Source organism: Thunnus maccoyii, chromosome 6 (assembly GCF_910596095.1).
Source record: "Thunnus maccoyii chromosome 6, fThuMac1.1, whole genome shotgun sequence".
Taxonomy (NCBI): domain Eukaryota; kingdom Metazoa; phylum Chordata; class Actinopteri; order Scombriformes; family Scombridae; genus Thunnus; species Thunnus maccoyii.
Genome location: NC_056538.1, coordinates 18480028 through 18491585, shown reverse-complemented (window position 1 = coordinate 18491585; position 11558 = coordinate 18480028). Strand labels below are relative to the sequence as shown.

The window sequence follows — 11558 nt, the reverse complement described above, 5'->3', positions numbered from 1 at the left end:
CTTGGTAGGTTTGTGAAGGCATTTCTTCTGTTCCAGGATATAATCTATCAAGCCTATTCCATTCCTCTCACAGCAAAGCATGCTGGGAGAGTGTTGGCTCCTGCATATTTTTTTTGTTATAGTTAGCAATAAACCTCTCTACATTCTTTTTTTATGGCTGTGCATAAATGAATTTGTCTCAACTATTGCATGGTAATATCTTTGCCAGGCAATCTGCCTTGCTACAGGCATGCCTGGGTTGCTATAACAACAGCTGCTGCTATATCTGTCGCTGCTGTGGGTCACGGCTAGCTAAAAGAGCAACGTACATCACCATCACATCTCTCTCTAACTGCCAGTCTTTTTCCTTTTCTCGCTTCCAGGACCCTCACCTTTTGCTTTCTACCTTTGTCTTCCTCTACTTTCCTGGCCTTGCTTATCTGGACCCGCTCTGCTGCTGCTGAATAAAACTCTTGCTATACTGTGTCTCAACTCTGCCAAGACTGACAATTAAAATACACAGGGGTTTACTTCAAGCAGACACAAATCACGTCTTTTTGTTAGCTGCTATTCTGCAGTGTTAATGAGAGCCAAAAACACCAGAGGTGCTTGCTGTGGTTGATTAAGAGCCCACTTCTTTCCTTTCAACATCAGCACAGTCACAGATAATAAGGGGAACATAAGACAGAAACTGCTGAGAGTCTATACTGCACTTTCCTCATGGCATCTTACAAAAAGTCTAAAAGTGGACTCATCTTTTGGTGTAATTTCAGTGGCATCTATGCAAATACAAAGTAAGAAGTTTTCAGTGAACAGATGGTGTGGAATGCATTGGATTTAATAGTTCATAAGCAGCTCACTCACACAGGAGGAACCATCTGTAGCAGACAATGAACAGTGTGGCATAAGTGAATCACAAAATATATACATTTCTACAGTGTTATACTATAGAAATAGGCACACATTTAGTCTCAATAGCAATGCTATTGAAGAACACCAGCAACAGTCAAAGCTTCAAGAATACGTTTTAGAGTAACTACTTTATATGCAGTGACATCTAACCTACTGAATGAACTTTGATGTCAGTGTTGAATATGGGTTAAAGATTAACACAGAGGGGAGTATAGGAAAGACCTCTAGATGAATTCAGATCAACTGAAATACAGTAGAGTGACCTGATAGGAATTATCTGTATTATTATTTCCATTACTTGTGGTCACACTGATGCATACAGCAAAAAAGGGAGAAATGCACATCCATACAGTATAAAAGCTATATATGCAATCCATTTTCCTTACAAAGACATCAAAAAGGTGATGGCCAAGACAAATAAAACTGTGACCCAAACTCTCAAGTGTTGCCTATAAAATAGAAACAAAACAAAATGATCTAAGCAAGTACTACAGAGTCAATATAGGTTAAAAAGCCTTAACAGCACAGTTTCTTTCCTTGGATCTTATCTGTAGAGGTTATAAATCACAGATGCGCAACTAACTAGTAGTTAGTAACTACTAAGAAAATGTTTAGTAATTCTAAGCACTGGCAGGTCCTGAAGCACAGCTGGTATTTATCTGATAATAAGTGTGTGAAACTGACATTTGTTCTTTAACCTGCTGTATTTGTGAAAGCACTTGATTCCAGATGCCTGGCACAGAGCTTAAAAAAATGAGAGGAGAAGGAGGAGAAAAATTGGACATTTTTGACTGGCTCTTCACAGGACGCAGTCGATACACAGGGGAGGTCGGTTGGCAGGATTCCAATGGCTGTCTGGGAGTAATGATAACTTCATAGTGGCATAGATGAGGTCGCAGAATCTATGCCTCTGTCACGTGACACTGAAGTCCCATTGTGATTGGATCAATACCTAAGAAGAGCAGAGAATATTTTCCCTCTTATTCAACATGGATTGATTTATATGCTAAATACCAAATTTCCAGTATGAAACAATATACAAATCATCTAACTCACATAAACAGCTGTGTCCTTTAGGATTATTATAAATCAGGAGCCCTACTTCATATACATGCAAATGCCATATGTTTTACATTGCTATGATATCTTCACTATACAGGTCAGTGCCAGAAGGGACAGGGACTGAATTGCATATTTGAATTTGTCATGCTCATGTTGAACTGCTGAATGAACTACCAGTTTTCACAGACACATTTAGTATTTCTTACATACTGTATAATTTGAAACTTAATTTATGACTATTAACCCTACATCAAATATATTCTAACATTTCTCATGGAAAACTCTTGATAGTGAGGGAGACTGTACACTGAATACAAGGGTACAAATGGAGCTCTTATGATTAGGCTGCAATTCCAAAAATGGCAGGAATGAAGGCCCTTTGAAGGGAACAAGCAAGAGGAGACACAGAGGGTGTTGAAGCAACAGGACTACACTACAGAGCTGCACAGTCATGAGTACTAAAGGTACAAACAATGAGTTGAAAGAGACAGGGATGATTTCACTGATCGGAATCAGTCACATGTAAAATACCGTGTCACTGACAACCACTTTTATTCGGTAACAGGAGCAGCTGGATTGTCTTTCTGCTCAGAGGGAATGGCTAGGTAGTTTGTCCTGCGGGCAGATTGGTAGAAAAACAAGAGTGTCTAAGACCCAGTGGTAGGCCCGCCTGTACCACCATACTGCATATCACAGTCTAGTGATGGTTAAAGGTTGAACAGCATTCATTACAATGAAACATGGGAGATTTTCTGTACAAACATTTTCTCTAATTTGTTATGTACAGCAATGTATATCCCAGGAGAGAATTAATGTTAAAAGGTAAAAACCATAATTATAATGTTTTCAAGTTGCACAAACATACAGCATTTAATAGCAAACTTTTAAATTGTTAAAACCACAATATTCAAGAGCTACACAGAAACTGTATATGTGCAGTAAAACTCATAATAGTGAAAAGTGAATGTTCTAGCTGTGGTACATATCCATTAAGCATGGGTAGCTAAGAAGCCGGCCACAAAACAGCCTCTTTGAATGGGTGTAGTTTCTCAAAGCGAGATGTGTTGTCATACAGGTCAATAATGGCTGTGAAAGTGGCCACAACCCATTAACTCTTCGAGCTGCAGGAACTGATGAAGTTTACTGAGTTGTACACATTCATTCGCTTGATGCTGAACTTAATGTGAACTCCTGATCTGTCTGTGGATCGATAAACTTTACCTAAATGCTAAGGGCAAAGTGGGATGTCATTTCTACTTCAAAGAACATCAGTCAACAGCCCTCTCATGGCTTCACTGAGCCTCTAAATGTAGCATATTACTCCACATCACTAGCCATAGCCATTATTTACATATTTTGAAAAATACTTGATTGATTTGATCTCGCTTTCTTTCATTTTTCAAATCCAACAAAATCAGTAAATGTATTGTTTTTTATTGTTATTGTATTTAATCCACAAATTTCAGTTATTTAACATACAATTAAGAATATATAAGGCAATGCATGTGAAATACAGTAAATTACAATTAGCCCTATAATAAATACTATCTCTGTGAATCTATATATTAGTATAATATTTTTTGACACAGATGTTCTTAAATTCTGTTTTGTGTTTTGTTTTTTTGTGACATAATGAATGCTATTGTTGTATTAATTTGTCCTTTTTTTGTTTGTTTTTTCTATAATTTCCTGATAATTTCCTGGGGGTATCCTGGAAAGAACTCTGTAATTCAGCTCTGAAAATAGAGAAATTAAGTCTAATTGGTACACTTCAAATTCATTTATTCTAATTAGTTACCACTAACTTAAAGTTACATGGCAAGCATACAAGTCAATATACAGTATATGGACATTTAAGTTATGAATAATAAATTAATAATAATGGTTGGAGCTAAATAAAAGGATAAATAATCCTTATATTACCCAGACTCATGTTATCCACCCCCTGTATACTGACTGTTCTGAAAACATACCTAGTGTAAGAAATAATTTCTACAGTACATGGGCTCTATGTGTCACTGCAGATGTCAGATATGGAATCAGGCTTGATTGTCTGCAAAACCACAATAAGGACATAAATTGCCTGTTCAAAAGTTGTTAGCCTGAGTCGCTGGACTAGTCAGCACCATGACAATCCGGTGGGAGCTGACTACTGTATACAGGTGCATTCGGGTCTTTGTCAGTGCTGACAAGGTGACGCAAAAAGTCAGTTTCTGATGGAGCTGCAAATCCACCATGGATGTAAAAAGGTTATTCAGAGAAAAAGTGCAGTCAGCAGTGCTTAGAATTATTCAGACCTGTCAGGCAGTGTAAGTGAAAAGACAGATTACCGTTGCAGGAGGGTTATAAACTGATGCAGTATAGACTCAATTACCTCCCTGTCTGTCTACCTGTTTGCCTGTCTCCCTTCCTCTCTGTCTTACTCTCTCTGCCTCTTGATTGCTTCGAAAATCGTTTTTTCCAACATGTTTTAAATGACTATTTATGTAATCACCAAAAACTCATGCATAGAGGGGTAACATTTTTACTTATGTGACACAGAGTGTACAGTCGTGATGACTCATAATATGAACACACAGATTTTCTGTGTTATGAATCATGGAAAAGAGAAAGTTAGCATAAATATGTATCTGGACATACTGACAGCAGGTTTGTTTTCAAGACACAGTGTTTCACTAAGTTGTTTCAGGTTGTACCCCCCCCCCCCCCCTCAAACTTATCCATGTTTGTGTCTGTCTCTGCATTACAATACATTTATCTCTGTGTGAGACTCACGCTGTATCCTGCACCTGCTCATCAGACTTGGAGATCTTCCTGTAGCAGTAGACCATCTCTATCAGCAGCCAGAAGGTCAAGAACACCAGCAGCACATACATCATTATCTCAGAGTAGATTGCTGTGGTGTCGTCACTGGCTGTGGAGCACAAAAGCAGGGGATGTGGATTATTCAGCACACATCCTTCATCTGAATGTTTTTGTGTTAGAGCAGGAGAGACTCCTTCATTCATGTTTTAGAAAGTATGCTAAACTTGTACACGTGCGACACTGCTGACCCACAATCAGTCGTAAATAAAGAAGGTGATATTTCTATAGTATACTCAAAAGCACTTTCATTTCACTGAATAACAACATTCCAGCTCAGTACTTTATATATAATAATTATTATTGTGCAGCTGAATTGCAAAGTAAAGTCATGTTTTTCGGTCTGCATCCTGTTCGTATAGGTTGCACTTTTAAATGATGCATGAACTGTGTTGTGTACAGAACATTATGACCATACCTGTGGTACAGTGATAATAGAGCCTGGGGAGTCAAAGGTTGCCTGCGGAGTTTTCTTATAAATTATCAAAAGTTATGTTTATATTCAGTGATTCTCACCAAAACACACTGTTTTATCCATGACATTTTGAATGCATTTCGTTCCTCATAAAAGACTTTGTTTAATGCTTAAATCATGCATTGTTTGCATCTATGTTTGCTAGCAAGCAGTCTTAATCTTCTATGTTTGTTGGTGCATTACCCCCACCAACTGTTGATCTGTGAGATAGTATGAAACTGACATCAGGACGTGAATCACACTGCCTGCGATACAAACAAAACAGTGTCCCACTTGTAAAAACATCACTCCATAGCGCTACTAGTGGTCAAAAACTCCACAAGGTACCTTTAAACATGAAATAAGATGGATATGCAAAGTCACAGTGGTTCTCAGGGCATGACTCAGATTTTAAGCTCAGAGATGTGATTACCTCATATTTTAGGTCAACATTTGGTTTAATGTAATAATATACAAAATTACAATCCGCGCTTTATCTCATTACCTTATATTTAATTCCTATAATCTCTAGATCTCTATGAGCCACTGTGAACCACTGTGTCAGTGAGTGTACCAAATTCCAGAAAGCCTGCTGACCAGACAGTTGACAGCTTTCACTGATTTGAATCGGCAGTCTCTGCAAATAGAGGCTATTAGTGTAATATAATCCCTTACATGGGAAAGCGCAGATCTTTTTGCTATGAGCTAATCTATTCTACTGCCATGAACATCATTACTGTAACATGATACCCAGTTATAAGGTAAAGTACTCTGGCTGACGGCTTTGTGAAATTTGATACCACAGTAGTATGAGATGTGAAGGAGAGCCTTTTAGGTATGTATAAAAGATCAAATTGTAGTATATTTTTAAAGTTGCACTTTGGAGGATAATCACATCCAAACTGCACTCCTCTTTTTCCAGACACAAACCAAACACTGGGATACAAACTGGCCTATCTCTATATGCCTCTGATAGTGAACTATATACCACGTGCAAGCAGATTGGAATAATGTTAAGTTAAAGGAAATGGGGAGAGTTAAGTCTTTCCAAATATACATGTCATATTGTATATTCGATCAAGGTGGAAAATGACACATTCAGCAAGCCAAGCATTCAGGAAGCAGAATACATTACCCCTCATAAAAGATAGCAAAGTAGTTGGTTTGAATTAACCCCTTCACTGACAACAGAAGAAAGCTTTGATGGACAATAAAGACAGACAAAACAAAACACACAATTATTCCTCTTCAGTCAGTACAGAGTCACAACAAAGGGGAGAGAAGGAAAGTGGTGTTGTTAGTGGCAGACTGCCTTCACACTGATGCATCACTTAGCAAAATCAACGAGTTGGAAATATACAGTAAAATGCAAAACCCATTTAGAGTGGTCTCATAAACACTTAATGCGACACTGAAGGAGGGGCATGCACAGCACAAAGAGAACACGCAATACAGAGAAGTCAGTACAGACTAGTGTTTCTAGTGTTTTCTTTAAAATAATAGCTGAGCCATTCAATCAGCTCAATGTTAAAATATAAGCAATTTACCAGTGACATGATCAGCAATGCTGTCCTGCATCTGTAGTGCAACTTCCTGTAATAAAATGTACCTCTGTTTTGAGAATATTGGTTAATATCGAGAAGTTCTAATGATTGAGTGATTGTGAGTTCTAAGGCCTACAGGGAAAATATATTGTATGCATACTAATGCTGGGTAGATATTTGAGATATTTTGCAGTGAAACCACTCCTGTTGAGACACTGTTGGACCACTACTGGCTGTATTAGAGTTTAAATTTATATTAAGGCCAATATGAATTATACATTTGCTCTGGGGCTGTAAAAACATTGCTTGCATTTTTAATTTTTAAAATGTCGAAATGAAACAAATGTGTGATGCAATATATTATCCTAATGGCAAAAAAAGCTTCAGTGTCAGATTTGAGTTGTGCATCTCTTTGGAATGATGTCTATTTTTGGTAACCTCACAGAGGCATGTCACCGCCTGAGAAGCACTTAACAGCAAACACAAGTCTGAGATCTGAATAACCTTGTGTGCAGCTCTAGAATAACCCTGCTAAACTGACATCTCTCAGCACAGAATCACAGCTGTACTCAACACTGAGCTGTACTGATATGGCAACCAAGCACTTGGCCAAACGTGGCACAGAACAGTGCACAACAACATGGAAGAAAGTGGAAAAGCTATAAGCCGCACCTTCCTGTTTCACCCTCAACGTGATGTTCTTCAAGATGGAGACAGAGGGAGTGAAGAAGTCAAACTCAAACTCGCGGAGCACGTGGCACTCATAGAGACCACTGTCGTTAAAGGTGACGTTAATGATACTAATGGAGACATCTTGCAAGTCCTGGCTCCCATTCCAGGTCAGACGCCCACTAAGTGGTCCATCTAACGCTACTGGACTGTCACCTTCATACTTGTATATCTAGGAGAGAGGAAAGGCATGCATAAATTATATAGAAAGTCAACACTATTTGGTATGAATACACATAGGACGTGTCACATCACATTAACTACTCAATAATGTAGTAGCAACCTACATGGAATTTGGGATTTGTGGTGCTATTTTCTTTCTTTTCGTGATGTTTCATGTAGTACCAATCCACACGTGTCTTTGCTTTGACCTCCTCCCTCTTCATACAGGAGATGCAGGTCAACTTCATGGTTTTCCCCAGGACAGCTTCTGTCCCCGATGGGACATCGACACATACTGGCTGGCTCAGGTGGACTGCAGGTGCATGGAAATGTTACACACATTCAGTTCAGCAGCTAAAATGATGAAAGCTCAGTCAAAGTGTCGAAGTTTAACTGACATGTTTAGTTTATCAGTAATAACATATTGAAAATAGAAAAGATCATGGAAGTATAAACACTATGCAACCGTAGTCCATTGTGTAGATAACATGTTCAAAACTGCATGGAGGGGTGCTCAAACTGCAGACAGTGAACAAGTATAAAACTTACGAATAGGCAGGAGAAGTTTGACAGTTATGCAGTGCAAACTTTATTTTATAAGGAAATGTATGAAATAAAGTCTACGCTGCAAGTTTATATGCTTGTTCGCTGCCTACACCATGCAATAGTACTTTTTCTTTTGATTTTTTGCAAGAAACTCAAAATTACACTTTACTGAGCTGAAGTTTGAACCGACAGTAAATGCAAGAGCATTTCGAAGTACAAGTGCTTAAAGAAGCAGCTATAATTCATCATGTACAAATCCCATGCAAATATTGCATCTTTTTTTTAGTGTATAAGCACAAACTGCCATGGTTGGTGACACCACTTTCAGTTCTTATACAGTGACTGTGAGAATAAAATCACACACACTGCTGTGAAAGGCACAGTTTTTATCCACAGTAATAAACTCATGGCCCAGTCTTCCTTATTGAGGTCATCAGCTCTTTCATTCTGTAGTTACATTGAATCCAATGTTGAGTCAAACACAAAACTCAGTAAGCGTTAAAAAGACATAAATTCAATTATACAGCTCCGTGAGCACTGAGAGAGACTTGAGTCACAACACTGATAGCAAACTGAAGATCATCCAGGCCAGTAAGCACTAATGATGGCCTCTGCCCATTAGCATTAGCTGGCAGAGGGAGGAATAAATGGAGGGAGAGAGTGTTGGGTGCAGCAACTGTGTGTAGTGTAGGAGGAGGAAAGCAAGGTATTGTGGGCAAGCAGGAAGATGAGAGAGGGTTAATATATATTTAAATCCATTATGGAAAACAATAATGTAAGGAGGAAAGGAAGTGGATGAGAGCATGTAGGGAAAGAATCCAGGGGATTATATACACAAAGACAGGATTTCTTGTAAAGTGAAGTGAGGCAGTCATCTCAGTGAGCTCGCCATATGGATGGATGTCTTTGTGTGACTGTTGCAGCATTGGGTCCAGTACTCTTATATAACCCAAAGCCCCCCCTGGGCAGACAGTGACAACATCGATTCCATCTCATCTTTTTTTTTTTTTTTTTTTTCCTGAGGGCTCATAGGAACACATGTAGAGTGGGCTGAGAAAGAGGGAGACAAACAGAGAGTCAGGGAGACATGTGGAGAAGCACAGAGAAAGGGGATAGAAAGGGGGGAAGCTTGCCCCTAGTGTTCTCTGTTCATTGGATCAATTTATTTCATTTAAATGCTGACACCACTGAGCTGTGTGGCACTGTGCAGACATCAATGGGACTAATTTGAAACGGAGTTCACAGCCAGTTGGAAGGTTCACAAACCATCATCAAGGCCCGTGATTACTAATTTATCCAACCGAGAAAAATCTGGTATAACACATGCAAAATTCACAATGAAACGACATTTTTTTAACATCTGGCACAGTTATACTTACCGACCAAAATCAAAAGTACCAAAGTTTGCAGATGAACTGTGGTTTGAGTTAGCATATTCAGCTCTTTCTGGAGCTACTTGTGGACAGTGTCCTTCTAAACGTTGCTTTGTGGAGAAACCCTCAAGTTGTCTTCACACACACAAGGCCAGGAGTAAGATATCAGGAGTTTTTGAGATAACTTCAGGACCACGGACAGCGCCTCTCCTCGGCAGATGAGCGCGCAGGTAACTTCCCTCTTCACGGCTGAAAATCAAAACCCCACTGTCGACTAAAAGGCAGGATGTCAAACTAAAAAAGGTGTTTAAAAAAAGCGGCTGAAACGAGGTCGTGAATTTTTACGTGCTCATCTATAAATCTGGGTCTTCCAACAACCCCCTGACTCATTCATCGTCTATCTGACCTATAACTTCATTATTCCCTCCACTCGGTGAAATAAAAGAGTCCGTCATATGTGGCTGACACCCAGAGTGGTACAACAATTCCTCGCACACAACTGTTGTCATTCAGTCGAGATCCATCCAGATACACAGGCGATGAAGAAAAAAAAAGCGAAGAGGAGGAACCTGTGGATTCTCAAAAGCCGATTTTGCCACTTACTGTTGCGAGATCTGGAGTCTTGTCCACACACAAACAGCAAAAAGCAACGCTAACGATACTATTATTTCAGCCCTCAAAGAATAACACTTTTGATAGTTTGAAGTCTATTTCCTCAATTAAGGATGACTGATGACATATCGCTGCCGCGGCTCACTGCCTTTGTTTTTCAGCAGTCACAGCGCTGGCAGAAGCAGAGGCTTTGATACGCATGCGTGAGTAACTCCCTCCTACACTACAATGTGCATGACCATATTGTTGTCATTTGGGTAGGCCTGACCAACTCATCCTGCAAGCCTTTTGTGCCTGTTTGCATTTGCTCTTCTTTTGACTGCAGGCTGAGGAGCTAAACAAACACAACGCCCTTAATTACACCATATCTACATATAGAAACCAAACTCTAAGGCAAAACAGTTTTATCTTTATCTAGTTAAGAACAATGAGACAATACTGTAGCTGTCATGTGTTATATAACCCTGTGTAGCAGCTGCTAGCAGTGCTCTTTCTAAGGACATTTCATTTGATAAAGATCAGTACTTACATTCTTCCTACTTCTCAAGTCCTAACTATGTCATCTAAGTTCCAAAACAACAAATAGAGCCAGTGTTGAGAGCAAATCTTGTAGCCACAGGCCGACAACAGTATAGCTGCAGGAATAAATGCATATACTGCGCACAGTATGCATGCATATCTACATGTATCCACACATAAAAGCACAGACTAGTATTAATTCATAGCCTGGATCCATATTTTGATACCACATACACAGACTATTCTATATCTTTGCAGAAATTAAGCTGATGATATAATGTGCAGGATACAACTCAATAATCTAATGATCTTCTGTCCTCTGACATTCAGCCTTAAAAGGGCCTGACCTTTTCTGTGATATTCTGTCTATATTTGGGTACAAACCCTTCCATGCTGCATGATTGTGCTGCAGTAACACTTGTCTTTCTTTGCTCTCTCTCTTATTCCAATTTATATTATTTTAAAGGGTAAACATTGCTAGACATAAAGGGTGAGGAGGAAATCTTACTTTAACCAATTCAGTTACAATGATTCACTGGTTCAAGTAAACCTCATTCCTGCCCATCACACAAGCACAATCTGCACCAGAGAGGGCTGAAGTGCCTGTCGAACAGTGTAATTATATCACTGTTTTCACTTACTGAAAATTGCAGTGTTTTGACTCCTTTGTAGAGACTGAAAAATGTGACTATGATGTAGTAAGTGATGAAACAGACTGAATTTAGAGTGTGTATTTAGCTTTTTTCTGTTCTCTGTTCTATAGACCTGAAGTGCATCCGGTGAATGTCAACATCAACATCAACA

At 39.1% G+C, this 11558-nt stretch overlaps 1 protein-coding gene across 1 annotated transcript; it reads right to left on the bottom strand.

Annotated features, from left to right (window-relative positions):
- Nucleotides 1–900: 900 nt before the first annotated feature.
- Nucleotides 901–10361, bottom strand: scn3b (sodium channel, voltage-gated, type III, beta). Its single transcript, XM_042414851.1, has 5 exons — nucleotides 9630–10361; nucleotides 7830–8017; nucleotides 7486–7714; nucleotides 4729–4867; nucleotides 901–1843 (listed from the first exon to the last, which is right to left on the bottom strand). Exons 1-5 carry the CDS (start codon nucleotides 9682–9684, stop codon nucleotides 1837–1839), a joined length of 618 nt encoding a protein of 205 aa, XP_042270785.1. The 5' UTR covers nucleotides 9685–10361; the 3' UTR covers nucleotides 901–1836.
- Between the last annotated feature and the right edge of the window lie 1197 nt (nucleotides 10362–11558).